This window comes from Ambystoma mexicanum, chromosome 1q, assembly GCF_040938575.1.
Source record: "Ambystoma mexicanum isolate Mex_15411 chromosome 1q, UKY_AmexF1_1, whole genome shotgun sequence".
In the NCBI taxonomy this organism is placed as follows: Eukaryota; Metazoa; Chordata; class Amphibia; order Caudata; family Ambystomatidae; genus Ambystoma; species Ambystoma mexicanum.
The window spans coordinates 983710467-983733439 of NC_090922.1; the positions used below are offsets into that span (position 1 = coordinate 983710467).

The 22973-nt window shown below is 44.4% G+C and overlaps 1 protein-coding gene across 1 annotated transcript in view; it reads left to right on the top strand.

The window, feature by feature from the left end:
* Window positions 1–22973, top strand: part of LOC138559733 (vitellogenin-like) — a 1213840-nt gene that overhangs the window by 1006498 nt on the left and 184369 nt on the right. Inside the window, exon 30 of the mRNA XM_069642739.1 lies at window positions 11222–11357. Within this exon, the coding sequence (XP_069498840.1) occupies window positions 11222–11357 (136 nt within the window). The remainder of the gene's footprint in view (window positions 1–11221; window positions 11358–22973) is intronic.

Consider the following 22973-nt stretch of genomic DNA (forward strand, 5'->3'; position numbering starts at 1 on the left):
GCTTACACACGCGACTCTCCCCTCTCACTGTACGATCGTCCTCAGGGATGTTCAGGATATGCTATAGGTTCTGGCGTCCTTGCCTTAAGTTGTTCCAGATCAGACCATCTCAAATCCTTGTCCATTTTCAAACTTCCTTCAGGGGCACACGCGCTCCCTCCTCCTACCTCGAGGGTAGATTCTCTTTACACATCTGATATGTCTTGTCCCCAACTAGAGTGACTATTACCCCCTTCAACCTTATCCAGGTTCAATCTACTTAAAGACAATGCTCGATGTTCATCACTGAACAGATTTCCCTCCTCTCTTTGTGATTGAGGCATTTGGGATTGACCATCATTCCCTCGAGTTTCATACTCACTATTTCATCTCAACTGTTGATAGACCTTATCAATCCTTTCTATGATGGTTTCCGCATCAAATTTTTCTTTGTCTAACGCAACTCTATATGCCCCTGACGTTGCTTCCTTTATCGGAAGGAACTCTTCTATTACATTCCATTGTATTTCTGGGCTTGGCCCTATGGGTTCTTTACAAGTGAGACTGGTATCAAGACCTCGTTGCCTCCTCTTTCATTCCAGTTCTTCATCTATGTCTCTTTGCTTTCTCGCATCCCTTCTGATTCTTTCTTCCTCTTGCCTTCGTTCTTCCTCCTCTCCTTATTCCTCTCCTTCTTTCCTCTTCTTCCCTTCATCTCTGTAATCTTTTGCCCCTTAGTCTTTGCGCTTCCTCCTCTTCTTTCTTCCTTTCCTTTCACTTTCTTCTATCACTCTCTGTCTAGTGTCATACTGTTTTATTCTGCGTGTTCTTCTTTTCTCTCTTGCTCTTCCTGATATATTTGTTCTCATCACTCTCTGCTCTTCCTTTTCTGCTGATCTTCTTTCAATCTCTTCTCTTGTTCTTTATCCTTTCTTTCTTGTTTGTCCTTGTCTTCTTTTTGCCCAACTTCAATACTATTCCCATCTATTTTAAGTAAGATCTGTCCTACGATCCATTCGTTCTGCACAAACGCTATCTCGTCAGCTTTATCCTTCTCTCCTTTCCATCTCTTAATTTCCCTGTCTATTTCTGTCAACAATTTCGACTGCTCACTCCTTTCTTCTTTGTCTTGTATGATCTCATAGATCTCTTCTTTTCTCTTATATTGGATTACTATACCCGTCCCTGCTTTCAACTCCTTTAAAGGGCACAACCCTATTTCTTCCATACTAGCGCCTTTTACTTTGGGTGAGGTAAAGGGAGATGAAGGCTCAACAACTTCTTCCTTTCGCTGACTAAGTATCCACTCCTCAGGTGGAGGGTCTTCCCTTTCTTCCTAGGACATTTTCCAGAGCTCTAAAATCGCTAATCTTTTCTCTTTCTTCCCCATGTACGCAGCATGCAAGTATGTGGTCATGTGTTGCAATACCGCTTTTGACAATGATCCCCCTTGTGGCCACGGCATGAACATTTTATCTGCCGTGACTTTCACCCATTCTGCACTATACTGTTTGATCTTGGGCATATGCTTTGGTAATGTTTTACATAAATGTATCAGAGGAGTATCTCCCATAATGACAAGTCTCAATTGACTGTCAATACTTACAAGACTTATGAAATAACCTTTGTACTTTTGCTTAAATCACCACTTTTTCAATGCCTATAAAACAACAAATATGAGCATGCAGCATCAATCACTGCTCAGACCTATAATTTATTAATTAGCTATCTCTGTCTTTGGATTGGTACCAATCACTTTGCTATGTTAATCACTAACCATATCATTAACATGTGATAACCTGGGTATCACTGATCAGGTCCTGGCCTAGGTGACCTCTTTCCTCTCTGACTGACCCTCCCAGGTCCAACTTGGGTTCTTTCTTTGCTCGCCAACTGCGGTGTTCCCCAAGGGTCAAACCTCTTTCCCTGGCTCTTCAACCAATACCTGGCAGCCCTCCCCCACCGCATTGCTGCTCTCTGCTCCAACTCTCAGTGCTATGCAGATGACACTCAGCTTGTTTTCAGGGATCCCTTGGCCACCTCCTCTACCTCCCTCATCTCTGACTGTCTGTCTGCAATCCAGTAATGGTGTGACGCCAATGACCTCTGCCTCAACGCCCTTAAGACAGAGATCCTTCTCATCAGCACTCCTGCACCTTCCTTTCCTTTGACTCTCTGGCCGGCCTCCCTGAGCCTCCTTCCTGGTCCGACCTTTGAGGCTAAGAACCTTGGGGTCATCTTTCGACTGCATGTTTTCTTTTTTCCACACATTTTTGACATATCTAAGAAGTCACACTACCAACTGCACCTCTTCAAGGGTATTCTTCCTTTCCTCTACTTCCCCCAGAAACTCACTGTCTCTAGAGCGCTGGTTCTCTCCTCTCTAGGCTGGACCACTGCAACAGCATCTTTCTAAATCTTCCTGCCTCTACTCTCCGCCCTCTGCAACCCATTCAGAACAGGACTGCAAGACTTGTCCTTGGCCTCAAGCCCAGGGATCGAATCCCTACTGCCCTGAAATTTCATCATTGGCTCCCAGTGGCTGCAAGGATTAAATTCAAGACCCTCTGCATTTTCCACAATGCCTTCTGGGGCCTTGGTCCGCAATACCCTGAACTCTCCCTCCAGAAATACCTTCCTACTCGAGCTCTTAGCTCCACTACCTCCAACTCCCTCAGGGTCAGTCGCTTCTCCAAGCAATGAGATGGTGGTAGATCTCTTTGGCTGGGGCCTCCCTCTGGAACAGCCTGCTTACCTCTCGGAAACTTGAGAACCACCTTCGGTTCCAGAAGCACCTCAAGACCTTCCTCTTTGCTTCTGCCTTCTCTCTTCCTCTGACGTGCTGATCTCTGTCTGTTTCTGCACTGGGATCCTGGTTCCCTCTGTATTCGGGCATCCATCCCTGCCCACCCATCTGCTTACCCACACTGCCTCCGAGCAACCCTTGCACTTGGGTCTGTATCTGAAACCCTACAGTCCCCTTGCCTGCCCTTATCTGACACTTCTTGTCTGCGCTTCATTATTGTACTTGCCACCTGCCGACCCCACTACCTGTTGTTGTTATTTTTTTTAACTGTTGTTCAACACTTTCCACCCCTCCCCTGCCCCTTGCACTTTCCCCCCTCCCTCTTCCCTGCACTTGCACGTTCTCAATATCACTGGGCCTAGTAAGATTGGTGTGTTTTATTGATTTATTTTTCCTCCCTTATATACCTCCCTTGCCTCGACGCACACTGATACAATTGTGTATGGGGGCAATATAAATAAACTATAATATCATATCACTGTTGCTCCTAAACTTTTTCAATTCTTTCCCAACTTTTATCACTCTTCAATATTTTTACTCAACAAACAACATACAGACTAGTGGACATTACACATTAATAAACACTGTGATCACCTTTTGCTCTCTCGCCTTTACTTTATACCCTATACAGGCTTTGAGGCGTTGCCTTACGTAAACCTGTTTACATGTTATATGTTTCTACTCTACCTCCATTCAGATTTTAAATGCCTCCTTCTGAAACTCCCTTGAGTGAGGACTTCTAAGCTCTACCTTTTCTTGGTATCAGGTAATATTATCCCCACCAATAATATCGCCATTTATATGGTCATGGGGTAAGGCCATAGGCAATATTATTATTAAGGGATAATATATGGGGTTACTGGGACCGGGGTTGCGGGGGTGTCCCCCGCTCCATAGAAAAAATAATGCGGGTTGCAGGGGTGTCCCCTGCAATTCCATGGCTTAATATTGCCACAAAAATATGGCAATATTCTTGTATGGCGATAATTTTGCCGGGATATTAACACATGGAACCCTTTTCTTCACACAATATTTCCTGTTATTTAAAAAATGATCACAATCCCATCCCCTTCATTTGCCATTCCCCTTAGTCTACTCACAACTCGTTCGCTAATCGACACAAGGCCTTTGGTATCGACTCCTCCTCCAATCCGATCACTTCGTCTTCCGTCCGCAGAGCACCTGTGGAAAACGGGCAGGGATTTCGTCAAAGGGGGACCTGCCCACCATCAAGTTTATTTCTATCGCCCGTCCTCCACAGGAAACTCTGCAATCTTCTGGCAAATGGCGGAGGATACTCGATTGTCCAAAAGACTGGGGACAAACTGGCTTTGATCTTTTGCAACCATCCGCACTGCTACCACGTGAACTTATGGTGCTTTAGTATTGTGCATGCAATGGATGGGGTTTCCAGAATAACTCTGAGTCCAAATAATCGAACCAACTCAGGAAGATGGCAAAGGTTGCTGTTTTATTAACACGTATCTAAAACAGGGAGGTTACAATGGACATCAATGGACGTTCGCTCAGTACTCGACAGATTTCACATAAAAAAATCCTTCTATGCAAAAAATATGTTATAAATAATAAAAACCTACAAGGGATTGTGATACATCTAAGGGGAACATCTAAGCATACTTTCTATAGAGTCTGGGATTGTGATTGGCTGTCTACTGTCAGGTGGACAACGTATGCCTACCTCTAAAACATGTCACCTTCAAAACTATTAAGCACACAGTATATCATTGGCTCTCAAAGTATAAGGCCCTTCGTTATATGGCCCTCTACAATTGGGTGGCATGCTCTTGCCATGTCTGGAACATTCGGTTCACTTAACAGCACGTTAGCTCATTCACAGGTGCCAGGAGGTGGACTTTACTTTAACTCCCCACCCAATTAGCTTAACATCTCTCATCACCCATGCCTTCTGACATGCAGATAGGCTTTGAACTTGGTTGTGCAACGTATCCATGTCTGTTTGAATATTTGGGAGTACAGGCTTTCACTATCATTGTTCTAGGACTCTTAGCTCAACTATATTTCCATCCTCAGCTCACGTGAGAGGAGACCATGATTCTGGTCTTTTCTACAGCATTTAAATGTCTAAAATGAATAACACTTTGCACTCTTGGTGTTCTTTCTTTGCCCCTCAATAAGGAATGATTCATCCTTCTAACGTTCATTGCTTTCAAGAATAGATAACCGACCTTGGCTACTTCTGTTCTGATGCCGGGCCAGACAGCCATGCCAGGCTCTTCCACAATCTCAGCTTATTTGTGCTGTGCCACAATTCTTGGCCTTTCCTCTCCATGGGTTCTGGATTGCAAAAATTCATGACACTGAGGTCCAGCTTCTACACAATGGCGGCTTCGCCTGCAGTCTATTCACTACATATAGCCAGCTTCTGTGATCACTTAGTCTACTTGTGTTTCAGTGTCTGTACAATCATTGAACGATTGCATTTCTATAGCACTTCTCATACATCTTTCATCTATCTTCCTCTCTACCTGTGGTGTTCCTCAGTGGTCTAACCTCTCGTCCTGGCTTTTCCACCAATACCTGGCAACTCTCACCCACTGCATTGCCACTTTCTGCTCAAATTTCCAGTGTTACGCTGGCGACACTCAACTCATTGTCAGGCTGCCCTCTGCCACCTCCTCTCCCTCTCCTCTCCCTCTCTCATCTCTGATTGCCTAACTGCCATTCAAGATTGGTGTGCTGCCAATGATCTTTATCTGAATGCCAGCAAGACGGAGATCCTCTTCATCGGCACACCTTCACCATCCTTTCCCCTGACTCTCTGACCGGCCTCCCTTGGCCCTCCTCCTACCCCCACCTGCGAGGCTAAGAACCTCGGGGTCATCTTTGTCTCCACCCTTTCCTTCTCCATCCATATCTCTGAGGTCTCTAAAAAGTCAAATTTCCAACTGCACCTCCTAAGAGGTACTCTGCCTTTCCTCTCCTTCCCCCAGAATCTCATGGTATCCCAAGCTCTGGTTCTCTCTAGGTTGGACTATTGTAACAGCCTCTTTCTAAATCTACCTGCCTCTACTCTCCGCCCTATGCAACTAATCCAGAACAGGACTGCGAGACTTGTCCTTGGCATTAAGCCCTGGGATCCTATCTCTCCAGCTCTGAAATCTCTACATTGGCTCCCAGTGGATGCATCGATTAAATTCAAAACCCTCTGCATTGTCCACAAGTCTTTCTGGGGCTTGGGTCCAAAATACCTTCAGCTAACCCTCTGCAAACACCTCCCCTCTCGAGCTCTTTGCTCCTCTACCTCCAACTCCCTCAGGGTCAGTCGTTTTTCAAAGAAACGAGCTGGGGGTAGATCTCTGCCTTTGGCTGAGGCCTCCCTCTGGAACAGCCTCCCTGCCACTCTAAAACATGAGGAGGACCATCTCCGGTTCCGGAAGCACCTTAAGGCCTTCCTCTTTTCTTGTGCCTTTGCTCCCCCTCTCCCCTGATGATCTGTTCTCTCTTGGCACCGTGCACCTGGCCACCCTCTGTCCTCCGTTCCCAGGTACCTGCTCACCCCGCCACCCTCCCACACTGCCTCCGGGCTACTCCTTGCACTGGGGTCTGTATCTGTACCCATTTAGCCCCCCCTTTTTCTTCCTGCACTTATCAGTCCTACCCTGTCTGCTGCCTTAAACCTTGCAAATTTATGGCAGCACTACCCCTGTTTGTTGCCTTTATTATTTATGTATTGTTATTTATCTGTTTCTCCTCTGCTTCACACTTTCCACTTCTCCCCCTTCTATGCACTTTTCCCCTCCCCTTCTCCCATGCACTTGCGCGTTCTCAAAGTCACTGGGCCTAGTAAGATCGCTGTTTTGTTCTACCCTGTTCCCCTCCCTTGCCTTGTCACACTCTGAAACACTTGTGTACGAGCGCGATAGAAATAAAATATCAATATCATTATCAATATGTGCAATCTTCTTTTCTGCATATGAATGTTTACTCAATCCTTAACTTCTTCCTCAGTTTCAGTAAGATCCATACATTCTCTTCAGTCAGTATTCTCAGTGCATCACGCTCGTCTCTTGTGACATCACTAGCATCTCTTTTACTCTTTTTCTCTCTCAGATTGTCGTCTCTTCGGGGATACATTCTATAGGGTTTTCTCAGAGGATACCTTTTCTCAAACACTCACTGTGGAATTGGCACAACTGCTGGTGTCAAGCATGGCGCAGTCTCCGTCTTCCAACGTATAGGAAGCAGGCGGTGGGATTTCCTGCAGAGGCATGCAGCTGCTCCTCTACAACGATCTTCTTTGGCTACTTCTTTGGCTACTATTTCCTCTCACTGTCTATTTCCAACTTCCCCTTGACTCATTCTTTATATCTTCTCAATGCTTGCTTTTTCCCCTTGACCCTAACTTTATCTGGTCCTCTTTCTGTTACCTTTCTCTTCCCACTGTTGGACAGCCTTTTTATCTCTTTCTTTCCACTTACATTTTGTTCAGCAATGAAGCAAATCCCTCTCCCCCAATGCTCCATGCTGGAGGGTATTCTTTCAACACCCAGCCATGAGCGCCACCAAATGTCACATGCGCCTCCTTTGTGGGATGTCTGCTATGCTCGGTGTCATGTTTGGTCCCATATCTGCTTGCGTGCGGCTGGATGAATCATCTTACATTATTGGGCAAGCCCACTTCGCCAATTCACTATCCTGCTAGAGTGAATGTAAATTTAGAGGATGAGGCCCATATCGCAAGTCCATTGCCTCCAGGGACTGAGCTGTGTGAGCTTCTAACAGGTAAGAAAAGAGAGTGGGTATTACAAGAATGCTTGAACCTTGGTACCTCAGCCCATATGTAAAGGAGAAGGTGGGTGCATTTTCCCTGACTCTCGGCCCCTCACTGCCGTCATACTGGAACAGTAGGAGAAGAACTCTGAATGGAACCACATGTGGTGTTCCTATACCGCATTGAGTGTATGAGAGCCGACATGCACTCAGACAACCATATCAAATGTACCCTCGCACTGAAAGTGTGGAAGGATGTCATGTGGAAGGATGTCAGCATGCACCAATGGACATCATGTAGTGCTGAGTGAAATCTGACGTGGGCAAAGTGATGTCATAAAGAAGCTATACGAGGACATACTGAAAGGATATGAAAATACTTAAGAGTAACGATGTAACTGAAGAGAAACATGTACAAAATCATAAAGTAATCATGAATGCAAAAGGAGACAAAGTAACTTGCTGACCAATAAGTGTAAATAAGCAGTTGCGCAAGGTAGAAAAACATATTGCTATAGAGGAATATATAACGTGGCTAGGACGGCCATAATTGGAAAATGGATCTTGGCTCGTGTTAAGATTCAATTCAGCTAACTCCGAAACAAATCAGGGTTGCACAGTCAGGAGATGCTGGAAGAACATCTTTGTGTGCAAATCAATGAGGAGTCAATTCAGCTAACTCCGAAACAAATCAGGGTTGCACAGTCAGGAGATTCTGGAAGAACATCTTTGTGTGCAAATCAATGAGGAGTCTATGTTGGCTTGGGATCAAGAATGCTAGTTTAAAGGTATAACTGCAAAGCACGAAGGGAGGCAGACAGATAAGCCATGGACAAGACATATTTCTCTTAGATTAAAGAAGAAAACATCTGCAAGAGCCAAGTATTGGACAATTAAAAGTGTATAGCGTCTATACAAGGTAGAGTGAGCAAGTCTCTAGAGGCCAAGAAGAGCAATGACACTCAGCATAATTAAATCAAATAGCAGTAAATAAGAGGCCGAAATGGAAAAAATCGTGGTCTCTTCACATGTGACTCAGAAGTCGAATACAGGGGCTATACATTAAGCCCTGGAATGAGATAGTGATTTGCTTACGCTCCCAAGAGCAAGCTACAAGGTCAACTACAAATGGAAAACTTTGGCCCATGGCAATACTGACGAGAGATGATGACTAATTGGGAAAGTGGGGAGAAATCTGACAAGATTCAAGCACCTGGGTGTAGTTTTGCTAACGGGCTGCTAGCCAAGCCGAAAGTCCAGGGTTGGGTAAGAATGCCAACCAATCAGTGGGTCTATGGGGCAACCTGCTATACAATGCTGCATAGACCAATCCACTGCCATTTTGTTAGCTACAATCAGTTTTATACGTATTTAGAGGTAGTTTGAGGCGTTCCTCACAGAAGAGACAGCCAATGGTGTACTAACCCCTATGTATTCTATAAGTAGACATGCTCCCCTAACCAATCCCTCCCGCTAATACATTTTATAGTTAACCACATAGTATGACATCATAGATGACGCATATTGGGTTATAAGACCTCTGTGTAATGAAGTTTGTGTGTGAGTGTGCAAGCATCAGTCCAATGTCTGCCAGTTGACCCTGCTTTATTAAATTGAGAATAAAGTAGTACTTTGCCATATTATTTGAGTCTATCCAGTTATTTGGTCTGAGATATTTATTGCTAATTCCATCTAGCACAAGAGACACTTCAAGGTTGTAGAGTACACATAGATCTCACGCAATCCAGGAATCTTATGAATACGCGTGTTGCAAAGTTATTCTGAGACAGCGAGCCCCATGGGATTCAGTCTTTAATGTCAAAGTTGAGGAACATTTTTAAAGGGACAGCGCTAGCTTGTTTGGAGTTTGTGTAAGTCGTCGTTGCGAAACAATGACCAGGCTACACAGGCTCTTGTATTAGCATATTTAAAGATGGAAGGGCAAGGTACATGTAGTTTTAAGTCTAGTGGCATAGTGTTTGTACTATGACCTTGATATATAGGGCATAATCCTCAGATGAGCAGTGGAAAGTGAGGTGTGGGTCTCTTTGTGGTGCTCCAAATCATAGATCTACCTGGAGTGGTACGTTTGAACCTTGGTTCTAGTGTCTTGCTGGTTTAAAGCATCTCCTTGGATAGGTATATGTATTTCCTCTATCGCCCCAGTGGGTGTCATGATTCAGTCGCTCTTTCTGGTTCCTAGTGGCCTGCTATACCCAATTTGAGACCCACAATTGTGTTCTGCCCAAAGGATATTGGGGGTCATTACGACCCTGGCACTAGGGGGTTAACGGGGCCGGTAGAGCTGCCGGCCCTGTATACCCCCTACTGCCTCATTACGAGGTCTCCTCGCGGGACCCGCTAAGGACGCCTGGTTTTACCAGGCATCCTTAGCGGGTCCCGGAAACAGACCAGCATGCTAACATCAAGACTGTCATTAACGGGACCGTTGTTAGCATGCTCCCCATTCCCATTGAGCCCTATGGGGCTCGAATGGGAATGGGTTCCTGGAATGGGGAAATACCGGTCCCTCCAATGTCGGAATGGCCCGGTATTTCCCCATTCCCGGTACCCGGAATGGGGTTAGCCATGCCGCAAATAGCGGCATGGCTGCATCCAGGGTCGTAATGACCCCCTTTGTGTTGTCTTCTTCAGGGTGTCTTGCTGTCCAAGCTTGTCCTACAGCTGTGTTGGTGGGACCCATTGCCATCTTGTCCATCATGCTTTCCTCAGCTTCAGAGCCTCAGCGTTTGCACATGCTGGTCATATCCTGTGTGTCTGTCTGCTTGGGCCCCCATGGGTATCTGACATCAACATACATTACTTCATCTGCCTTTGCATGACCCGATTTCCTTCACTCTATTTACTTCTATTTATTTAACTTCTGGTCCTCACCCAGCTCCTTGGCTTTGTTTCAACGTTACTCCAGAAATAAATGGCTTAAGTACAGTAGACCCGCTGCATGAACACATACCCATGCCTTAACAGTGATAGCACTGTACTATATGCAACAGGCAGGGTCGAACTGGGCCATAATATTATCTAATGAAAAAGTGCCCACCAGTTGCAAATAGCTGTTCATTCCTTTTGTGACACTGTTTGAATAGTAGGGGGATTATTTTGATAAAATGTGATGCAAATTGTGCATTTTAAATAATATTTATTCAGCAACACTGGTCAAAACTACTAGCCGCATTGGCCAAAAAAGTGGCCCACTTTGACAAAAATACTGTCCCACACCAGCATTTTGCGTTTTAGGTTCTGACATGGGCCTATTGACCTATAGGCCAGTCCGAGGCAGGCAACAGGAGTGATATGAGCCTCCTTTCGTGCAACAGGATTGGTATAAGCCTCATTGCGTGACCTCCCAGAAAAACACATTAATTGCCTGCGCCCTGAGCACACACTCCAAGATCATTCTACGCTTTTAAACATTTCTTTGTAAATTCAATAATGAAAATTAAGTGTAAATGTAGCTCAACGTTGCACTGTAGATGTGTAATACCGAGCACTGTGCAAGGTGTATATTATTTGAACGCTCAATGGAAACTGCCCGTTTCAGTTAGTTTTAAACACGATCCAGTACATTTAGCATTCACTTTTTAACAAATCTATTGTAACTGGGGCCTAAACTCTTGCTTTTTGCCACTTTTGTTTCTAAAAAACTTTAATATTTTTCTGCAGGCAACCCTGTATTATCAGGCAATTCCAATTCCATTTGACCTTCCGCTCCATCCAAACCCATTCCATACGCCGGCACAGCAAACAAGCTGGAATTATCTTAAAGAAATCCGACAGCTGTTGAACATTAAACATCCAGGTATATCTTTTCGTTGTGAGACTTTGTTACATGAAGATAAAATGTATACATTTATTGATAAAACAATATGCAAAATTCAGTCTATACAATTATATTTTCACCAACTCTCTTAGACCTGGACAAAAGTAATGATTTTCCTAAAAAAAAGGGAGGTTATACGGTTCGTATATGAACACGTCAATGTACAGTCAACATTCAAGGATCATGCTTTGAGTAATTTCATGTTTGGTGATGAAACAATGGGGATGTGCTCGGTGAACGAATGCATAGCACCCGACATACCGGGAAACCACACCTTTAATAGCCATCAAGTCTCCTCTATGATAGATTATTTCTGCATTTCTTTGGAGCTTTGGGGTAGGATAGAGGTCTTTGAAGTGTTGATGGGCCCTAGTAGTGACCACCGCCCAATAGGTTTGAAGCCGATTGGAGTCTTGGGGGATTGGGGTAAAGACCCCAAGATAACCTTACTTCCATAACAAATGACGTCTTTACCAGGATAATTAAATGGGCAAAAATACAGGATTTTAATCTACACTTAGACATATTAGTAGAGAATGTACCCCTTATTCATGGCATCCTAGAAAACAATGCAAACGTAGGGCAGGTAGTAGAACAGATTACAAAGCTACTGGGGGTTCTGACCAAGGGCTTTACGGCACAGTGCAGTGGGAATGCGAAACGCTGTAAAAGGGGGTGGTTTGATAAGTCGTGTACTAATGCAAAGAAATCACTCATGAGGGTTTTGAAAATACCAACCTGCACGAGGAGGGAGATCGCCCACAATAGAACAAACTATTGCCAGGTGCTAGATAGAAGAAAATGTGAACTGAAAGTGGAAGCTTGGGTGGGTTTCTTGGATGCATCAAGGCGTAATTACCAAAAAGCTTTCTGGGAATTTGTGAGAGGGGGCCCTACTCCTAATGCAATGTGAACCCTAGTGGTACGCATGTGGAAGAGACAGAATGGGTGAGGTATTTTGGTAATCTGTTTGGAGTAGGAGTACAAGTGGAAAGACTAGTGAGAAGCTGTGTCCCATGACCCTGATGTGATCCCTTCAGATCTCTTTCAGGATCATCTAGATCTTTGGGCCCCTTTGTTGACAATAGTGTCTAATCCTTGTATGGTGACAGGTTATTTCCCGCTCTTGTTGAAATTGGCCATTATCTTCCTCATTTCAAGACCCAGTGATCCCCATGTCCTACAGACCTATCTCACTGCTAGATACCTCCTGGGACATATCCAGTCCAGGCTTTCGGAGGAGGTAGTTCTCTCTGACATATATTTTTGCTTTTGCCCCAGGGTGGGAACTATGAAGCAGAGCCTAAATCTGTATTTAGTTGTTTCGAACTCAGTTTTTTGTAGGGGCCAGAGGATGTACCTCGCATTTATGGACCTGAGCACATCCTTTGATAAAGTCGTTAGATCAAAGCTGTGGGCCATGCTCGGGTCCATGGGATGCCCAGAGGCAATTTTAGATGTGCTACAAGAACTTCATAGGGATAACCAGGCTTGTGTGCATAGCGGTGCTGGGGGAAAATGTACTGCGTGTTTCAAGGTTGGGTGTGAGGTTCGGCAGGGCTGTGTTTTAGCCCCAATTCTTTTCACCCTTTACATCAATGGGCACTCAAAGGCACTGGTGGATATGAGAGCAGACTATCTGTACCTGGGGGGCAGGCCTTTTCCAATCCTGGTTTATGCTGATGATACTGTGCTAATAGCCAGGACTCCCAGGGCCCTCCTGATCCTGATCTCCACCTATGAGAACTTTATGAATAATCTGGGCCTCAAAATAAACACCATGAAATTGTCAATAGTGGGGTGTGTTGGTCGCAAGAGGACACCAAAGATGCAACCAATGCTCTGCAATGGGAGAAAATCCACAGAGTCAAGGAATTTGACTATCTGGGGGTAAGATTCTTGGAAACAGATACAGGTAATGCGTATCGGCAAAGATAAACCAACAAGTGGGGGGGATTTCGCGCTTCCTGATCCGCTGTCAGGACCAACCGCTGGATGTAGTATCTATAGTCTACAACACAGCACAGACAAAGGCTGTGACCTTGTATGGAGCACCACTATGGGGCTTCCAAAAAGCTCTGGAGATTCAGGTTAAAGAGAATACGTTTTTCAGAAGGTTATTGGGACTCCTGGGATCCGCTCCCTGCATCTCAATTCACAGGGACTGGGAATGAATTTTTGGGAGGACCAATGGGCTTTGGCACTGATAATCTTCTGGCTTTGCCTTTGGGCAAATGAACATGCTAAGCTTTGTCACGCTGTTATTAGGTCATTGATGAGCAGGGAGAGTTGAAGATACATCATGTGGCTGGGCTACATTAATGAAGTTTTATCACATAGTAACATCAAGGTTCTTTCCCCTCCTGACACTGTGCTGACTAAAGGCCAAATGAGATCCTATAAGATCATCTTGGGCCAGGCAATAGAGGAGAAAAGGGATTTCATGGAGTTTGCCACCAACTCAAATAGGGCACAAGTTGTGATCAGCAGGGTGAAGGAGATCCAGCCCTATGTCCTCTTGAGTTCCAAAAGAGGAGATTGCTGACTGATCATGCTCATCAGGTTTGATTGTCTGCAGCTGAAGAGAACAACAGCAAAATGGACTGGGTACTCTGATATATCAGGATGCCCAGTGTGTGGGGCGACAGAGAAGCCCTGAATCATCTCCTGTTGTTCTGCCCAGCATATAACACTTTGGTCAATTCTATTGCCGGTCAATTCTATTGCCGGTCCTTAGGTCAGCCAATATTCACTTCTATAGGCCAGCAGTGCTGTTTCTCTTGGCCGCAGACTCTGTATTGACAGCGTGAGCATTATTATCCTTTCTGAAAAGAGCCATGTTTCAAAGAAAGGGGTTTCTGAGCCAATAGCTCCAATAAGACTAGCCATAATCCAGGATAAAGCTTGAGTACTTTTAACCTGTTGAATCAAGTACTGGCTGTTGCAAAATGGTTGTATCCGGTGGCTCCTACCCTCATTTAATGATTGTTTATAGCACATGGTCCATGCAGCATGTACTCAAACTGATGGAAGAATATGTATTGGACTTTATGAATTATCTGAATTTTTTAACTGTGTTTTAAAATGTTTTTATTAGATATGGACACCGTATTTTATATGATAGGAGTTGTGGCAATTGTGTTATGCAATGTGTTTTTGTATATTCTTTTTTTTAATGTGTTTGATGGATTAACTGATCCGAATAAACATATTGACTGACTGACTGGCTGATGAAGCATTAAGGCAATGGGCATGTTGGGGTACACATGCATACACAAGATCACTAGTGGGAATAATTGATCCAATTTGCAAAGACATTTGAAACCAGGAACTAGGGGCCTGATTCATAGAATTTTTAGCACACTTCAAAGTGACTTTGCACTTGTGCAAAGTGACTTTGCATTGCCAACAAAGACCCTGATTCACAGAGTAGTGCAAAGTGTATTTTTGCTGTGCAAAGGGAATTTGCACCAGTACAATGTCAGTGAAAAGTGACTTTGCACCGCAAAAATACACTTTGCACCACTCTGCAGATCGTTGATAGAATGGTACTGGAATGTTGTTGCTTGTTAGTGTGTATTGTATCCTGCTTCCACTGTAGCCAAGTGAGGTTACTGTAAATAAGAGCAAATATATTGTTTCTTCCTTTTTAAGTGCTGTGTGTGCTGTGTAGTACAAATAGCATTCGCTGCAGTGTTTTTTAAGCCAAGACCTACTAAATTCCAATCCTGTGTGTTCTCACAGTGGTAGTCTGACAATGGCTTTCAGAAAGAATCTACAACTTCCACATTTACACAATTAATTGATAATATATGTCCTGTGAAAGCTATTGATATTTCAAAAGATATAGCAGGATGAAAGTCAGCTTAGTTTTTCCATTTGAGTAGAAAAGATGCAATTTCAAATGAACAATAACATTTCACCAATGACAGTGTGTTGAAGTGAGATGACCCCAATTAGATAACCCTAAATAATCCAACAGAATAGGGGGAATAGTTGTAGTCCTTTCAGAAAATCAGTGATAGTTTATCAACCACTGCATGATGTGCACAGCGAAATTATATTTGTTGTACAATAAATCAGTGCAAATGTAGTGAGAAACCAATGTTGCATTGCACCCTAAAATGTTGAAGCATTCTACGTGGGATCAGTTTCCATTATTGGCACACACCCTTCCCCCAACCACTAATTTCTCTCATTTCAGAGTATATATATCTATATGTATTGGGAAAATGTATACTCACTTTTGAATAAATGTTTAAGTCGCAAAACCCACGTGGAGCCTCAGAGTTTCCAGAAAGTACCCAATCAGCTTGGCCCCTCAATCTGTTTCACCCACCTCTAGGACACCAGGTCTGCCTTGGGTAAAAGCTGCTTCAGGCTTCCTCACAAACACATTACATTCACCTTTAGACATTAGCCAAGGCCAGCACTCATCTATTTGGGACATGGGGTTAACTTTATACAGCATTCCCAATCCTAGAGCTCCCCTTTCCCTGTGTGTTTCTGCTTAAATGAGGTGTAATATTTCCACCCTATTTCTTAGAGACATCACACTTACAAAGTTTTTCCATTGGCTTTCCTAACAGGGGCACACTCACAGGGAAAAAAAACCCTTCTTGTTTAATAGGTCAGAATAGTTCAGCTTGTCACAGGGGTGTGTTCGGCCCGATTTTGGAGTCATAATCATATTTCTTCCATATCACCTTATAGCAACATTGCACATTGTTGAAATATGGATTTCTAGTTTCCCACAATGCTCACAAATTCAGGGACATGTGGCATGAATTTGTACCATTATTCTTGAAAATGTTCTACATTTTTCATACAGTTATGCTGATACCTCAAAATGTGTGTATCATGTATCAATAAATACCCAGAAAAGTGCAATGGAAAAACTCTTGGTAGTTTAATGAATCATGTGGGCAGCCCTCAAAGGTACTTTGCGAAGTCAATTAAAAGTAGGGTCTTACAGGTCCTTTTGTGTGAATTTCCATTAGCTCCAGATTGCTTTTATGGAAAGAACTAATGCTAAAGGGTAAAATTTTAAATGCATTCCAAACTTTGATGCTTTGAAAATATCTTCTTGAGCCGCTACATCATGTGACCAACTCATGGTTCTACTGGAATGCAAAGATGCATATATAGGCCATTTGGCTAAGCCCTGAACACATGATTCTTTTGTTTTACTGAACTTCATTTGTTTCTTTGATGAACAAATAATGTGTCGGTTTGTCTCCAGATGGCCCTACTAATGTCCCAGCATTTTAAGCCATCCCCATCAACAACATATACAGGATTGATCAGGGGTTTAGTTTAAATCAAACCCATTGGAGCCCAAGCAAAAAGCAAGCATAAGCCAAGCAAAAATAAAAACAGGTATCTGGCCATGTAGAGTTCAACAGTAATGTATTCCCTGTATAATATCTAACAGTCTAAAATGTATGGATAGGTTTTTCATTATTTATAGTTGCATCATATTTATATTTTAGCATTATTTCACATGATCCAAATGAAATACACTGCTGAATGAAAGCAAATCCTTTCATAATGTGATGCTTGATTTGAAATTACTCAATTTGGCGTAGCCATAAAAAAACACACATGATACATATCAGCAAATAAAAAACTACAATTAGGATAAAACAGCTTTAACATCATTTATAAAACCCACTTTACACTCATTCAGGATTGACTGTACAATTTCGCCCACTTGGTACATCGGCAAAAGAGGATAAAATAACAGAGATTCTCTTCTGTCCATGATAAAGTGCAATGTGCCATCTAATATACATTTAAACAATGAGCATTCCTGAATTCTATTAAGATAATTTAATACAGTTTGATAATCCCTGCTCAAAGTATGCTCTGAATCTGGGTGAACTTTCATGTCAGTGTATGCTCTTAGTCTAAGTGAATATTACAGGGTAGTGTCTGCTTTGAATCTGGGTGTAATCTCAGGACAATGATTGGTTTGAATCCAGGGATAATTATGGGACTGTGTATGCTTTGAAACTAGATGCAATTTCAGAATAATGTATGCTTCAATCTGGATGTAACTTCAGGACAACACATGCTTTGAATCTGGGTGCAAATTCAGCACAATGTATGTTTTGTATCTGGGTGCATCCTCAGGACATTGTATATGCTTTGAATCGGGGGAATTTTAAAGACAATATGCTCTGATTCTGGGTGAATTTTCAGGACAGTGTATGCTTTGAATCTTGGTGCATTTTCAGGACAATATATAATTTGAGCCCAAATGCACTTTCAAGATGATGTATGCTTTTCAATCTAGGTGCACTTTCTAAATTGGTATATGTTTTGAATCAATGTTTGCTTGTAAAACCACTAACAACTCTCAAATATTGTACTTACTCACCCTAAAATGCAGACCTTTATACAACATATCTCTAACATAACCAAACACTAGACCATCACATACTACTACGAACTACACACATTTAACAAGAAACCAAACCATCCACAAAATACACACACGCCTACATGCACCACAAAAAAACTACCACCAAAGGCTACAAATCAGCACACAGTGACCCGTTTCTATGAACTGAACCTACCAACAGCACATCAAAGCTCTTGCACTTTTCCCACTCAATCCCACTAACAATAGCCCCCAGCCCTCTTTCCATTTCAGATCCACCAGAGCCGCAAGAGACCACGCAAGTGGCAGGAGTGTATGGTAGAAGACCAATTAACATTAACACAGCTATAACATTACCTGAATAAAACCTTGCATTTATGCATTTGCTACTAAGGGCCTGATTCACAGAATGTTTTCCTATGGCATTGCGCTTCCATAATCTTGTCTTGTCCAGCAAGCTCTGGCTAAAAAACAGACTAGTGATAGATAATTTACAAAAGCTAAGCGCATCTCACACATTACTGATAACTTTTGCTATGAACAGAGCTTTCAGATAGCGGGACCTCAGTTTGTTATAAAGGGGGCAGAGCAGTAGGATAAGAGTTAGAGTTTCCTCATGCATAGTACAATAATGGCACTTTGCCGGGCTATTGTCCTCTCACCTTGACAAGAATGCTCTTACAGAGAGAATACGCAAAAGAAATGTTAGCAAAAGATTTGGATTCCAATCTGTCAAGATAGGGTTCCAATCCTACTGCACGTTTCATACACTAATATCCTCTAGTTAGACGTCTCTCATTGCTTGTGCACCATATCTGCATATTTCCCAGTGCCCCTGAATAGGTACATAGGTCAGAGAGATGTAATGTGGCAAAGCATGGATTGGACATATTGAATTCAAGGTAAATCGTCCGCACCAGGTGACAGAAGGAAAACTTTGACCATCTCAGAATACTCGCTGAGATGTTCACAGTTCCAAATTCTTAATCAATAGATGAGTGGTTTTAATCCCAGCATGTGGGATAGTCCCACTGTACCCAATTCCTTCCTTGGTGCGAGTGTCAGTGCTTTGTCAGTGCTTTGTACGGTAGGGATACATTCCTTTTTTAAATATTATTTTCCTTTATTTCAATATGCAGAGAAATCATTGTGACATCACAGTTCTGAGCCACAGCTAGCTATATCTACAGCTTGAGAGTTATACACTTCGTGGGCACTGGAAATCACGCAGTCATTATAGTGCTTCACCCCTGAAGCTTAGAATGTTGGAGCTTTTATTGATTTGTGCTTTCCAATTGACTGATGTATTAATTCTAACACCCTAATAATCAAATGTATCTAAAATATCTACTGTGTTATCATAGACTGTACATTTCGTCCTACAAGCTTTCTTATACTTCGGAGATAACATATTAGGGTCTTAGTTTTAGCAATATTTCCTTCATAAGTTTGTTGAAGAATGTTAATTGTTGGTGTAACCCCATCTTTTTTTTATCACTAAAATTGGATTATCTGCACAGAATAGGGTTGCTTCCTTGATATCGCCCAAAGATGGAGCATCCGTATCCAGTTCTGATATACCATTTATCATGTTGTTTATGAACAGTAAGAATAATAATGGTGCTGGGACACACCCCCCTGTGACCCTGATTAAAACCACCTCTCACTTTCAAAAAAGTATCTGTATATAATAGTCTGATAACTGTTATAAGTGTGGCTGGAATTGCTAGTTGCTGTAATGTTTTCACAGGTTGGGCGAGATACCATGCTAAACGCTGTATGCAGGGCTATAAAGGCTAAGTAAATTGGTTACGTTTTGAGTGATCCAAACTTGTGGAGAACCCCACGGCAACACTATATGTGCAGAAAGCCCTTTTTTAGAACAGGGGCTTTCAGCATTTCTTGATGTTAATTTAAAGTTGGTCAAACCCAGTGTGTTGCTGCCCCTTTAAGGGAAGAGCACGCGGCGGAGTGACTTTGCACTCCATCGCGTGCATTATAAATAAAAGGGGCATTCCCAGCCACGTTAGTGCGACCGGGGAGCCGAACACAGCAGACATCTCTGGCTGAGTCTGTGGGGTTTGGGGGCTCACAGGAATGGCTAGCAGCGTCACTGAGAGACCCCCAACAGTGGTGACGAGGATGGGATGTTGCCCGGGTCCGGCGCTGATACCTGGAACAATTTTGGAACGGAGCAGATGAGGACGCTCGTTCATTCATGCCGCAGGCCGGGTGGACACCATGCGGCAGGCAGCCATTTTGAAACCTAGGCAGTGGATGTTCACTGCACTCCGGTGGGGCCCGTGATTGACATCTAGGCCCAATTTTTGGACACAATGATAGCGGACAGCTACATCTACCCACACATGCCCAGATTTTGAATTTTATTTTATTTTTGGGTGAGTTACATTGAGTGAAGGTGAGGTGCTGGGGGAAGGATGTTGAGGCCTGCTTGTTCCCTGGACCTCCCTGGCTCAATTTTTGGACCATCTGTGCTGGATTGTGGATCCTCCACACTGTTCTGCAGATGAGGATTTTCATCTTCATCACCAAAATCATCATCATCGTGACCAGCTGCTACATTTAAAGCACAATTTTGGACTGGTGGACCCTGTGGCCTGCAGCATCTGCTACAGATCATCATCATCATCAGGTCTGGACATTGGGTTTTGTTTGTGTGACTGGACTGATGTACTCCACGGCCTCTGAGGCCTGTGCTGGCTGGGTGAGTTGCGGCCCCCATCTCCTTCCTGTGGGGGTGAATGTGCACTTCAACCCATGAGTGCATCTGGTGATCAAGAAGCTGGGCAGCCTGCAGACCAGCAGTTACCTCAAGTTCAGCCCCCACCTGTGGTACAACCAGGTGTTCAGCCTGTGCCTCAAGTCATGGCAAAAATGCACACCCCTGCGGCACGTCAGCCAATCCCGGAGTTTGGAGTCTCAGGCCCTCCATCCAGTCTGGGACCCAGGTGGAAACGGTGGGTTGACCGCCTTAATATGTATTTCAGGGCCACCATGGAGACTAACGACGACAGTAAGCTGGCGACGCTGCTGTATGCTGCTGGGCTTGCGGTGCAGGAGATATTTGAGTCACTTCAAACTGCTGATGCCTCATATGGTGCCGCCAAGACAGCTCTCCACGACCATTTCATCCCATTAGCCAACGCAGACTATGAGCGGTTTGTAATGTTATCGGCTCACCAGAAGGAAGACGATACTCTGGACCCTTTTCATGGTCATCTTAAAAGCCTGTCTTTGGCGTGTGCATGGGGTGACCCAGATGACATGATCAGGACACTCCTAATACAGGCTTGTTCGTCGAGGAAACTACAGTGACAGGTACTGAGAGAACCAGGGATCATCCTTGCTCACATCCTGGAACTGGGGCGCTGCCATGAAGTCTCAGAGGCACGTGCATCCAAGATGGAAGCAGGAACTCGCCCGGTGAAGACGGAGGAGGTTTGTGCGGTTGGGCGTGGCGGCAGAGGTGCCAGGAGGCCCGGCAGCAGCTTCCGCGACAGGGGCAGGAGATCTGGAGAAGCGTGCCAGAAGTGTGGCTATGACCTGGCCTATCCTGCTGAAAATCCTGCGGTGGGAAGAACCTGTGGGTGGTGCGCCTTGCTGACCACTATGCACGGGTGTGCAAGGCGTCTCTGCCAGTAATGGTGCCGAGATGCCCAGTACGGTCCGGATACCTGCATCAATCCCGCCCACCTAATGTGGCCCAAGTTGACCAAGGGGAGGAAGGTGTCCAAGCGGAAGAGGAAGAAGAGGAGGAGAACATCTTCTTTATATCAAGTGTGGAGGCCCTCAAGTCGAAAAGCAGACAGCAACCAAGGTGCATTGTTGCAGTAAACAAGTCCACCATCCCAGTGCTGGTGGACACGGGTGCGTCTGTCAAAATGATGGCCCGTGGACACTATGATGCGATGGACAACCCACCAAAACTGGTCACCCCCAGGGCTCTCATCTTCACGTTCGGAGGGTCAGAGCCGATTCCCTTGGATGGTGCGTTTGTGGCCAAAGTATAACACACAGGATCAAAAATCACGGCGAGATTCTATGCGACACCAGTGAGCACTAACACGTTGCTGAGATGCGCCGCGGTGGAGGCCCTGGGCATTGTAAGCTTCGCTTACTCCGTGTACATGGAAGACATACATGACCTACTGGATAAGTACTCTGGCCTGTTCCAAGGAATTGGACAAATGGCTGGTGATCTGGTGAGGCTGCACATAGATGAGTCTGTGCAGCCCATTGCTCTGAAACACCGGAGAGTGCCCTTCCATCTGAGAGAACTGGTGGACAAAGAGCTGGACAATCTAGTAAACTTGGACATTATTGAAAAGGTCGAAGGTCCCACACCATGGGTGTCTCCTATAGTGGTGGCAAGGAAACCGAAACAACCCGACTCAATAAGGATATGGTCGATATGAGGCTTCCCAACAAGGCCATCAGGAGGGAACAACACCTGACGCCGACCATCAATGACATCATTGCGGAACTACAGGGAGCTTGTTTCTTTTTGAATCTTGAGACCTCAGGGCCGGATACCACTAGGTCATCCTACATCCAGAGTCGAGGTACATAACGACTTTTACAACCCACAGAGGCCTGTATAGTTATAAGAGACTCAGTTTTGGGGTGTTGTCGGCGGCTCAGGTATTTCAAAATATCATCAGCGGTGCCCCGGCTGACCTGAACGGAGTTGTGAATATCAGCAACGACATCCTGGTATTTGCAAGGACTGAGGTGGACCATTTACGCAAGCTGGCCAGGACTTTTGAGAGGCTGCAGTCGCTGAGCCTTACGCTCCACCAGGAAAAGTGTGAATTCCTGCGGCCGTCCATCAAATTCTTTGGATTTATGTTCAAGGAGGGTGGTGTGTCACCAGACCCCAGTAAGGTAAAGGACATCAAAAAGGCCCGACCACGGAGAATGAGTCGTAGGTGAGGAGTTTTCTTGGGATGGTGACTTACTGTGGTCGGTTCATCAAGAACTTAGCATCTAGGTCGTAGCCCCTAAGAGCCCTCAAGAAGAAAGAGATGGTGTGGCAGTGGGGCCCTCTCGAACAGGCTGCGTTTGAAGATATCAAATGTGCCCTCACGGCTGAGGACCCCATGGCTTTCTTCGACCCAACACTCCGGTCAAAGGTAATTGTCGATGCCAGCCCATTCGGCCTGGGGGCTGTACTGACGCAGATCAGCCTG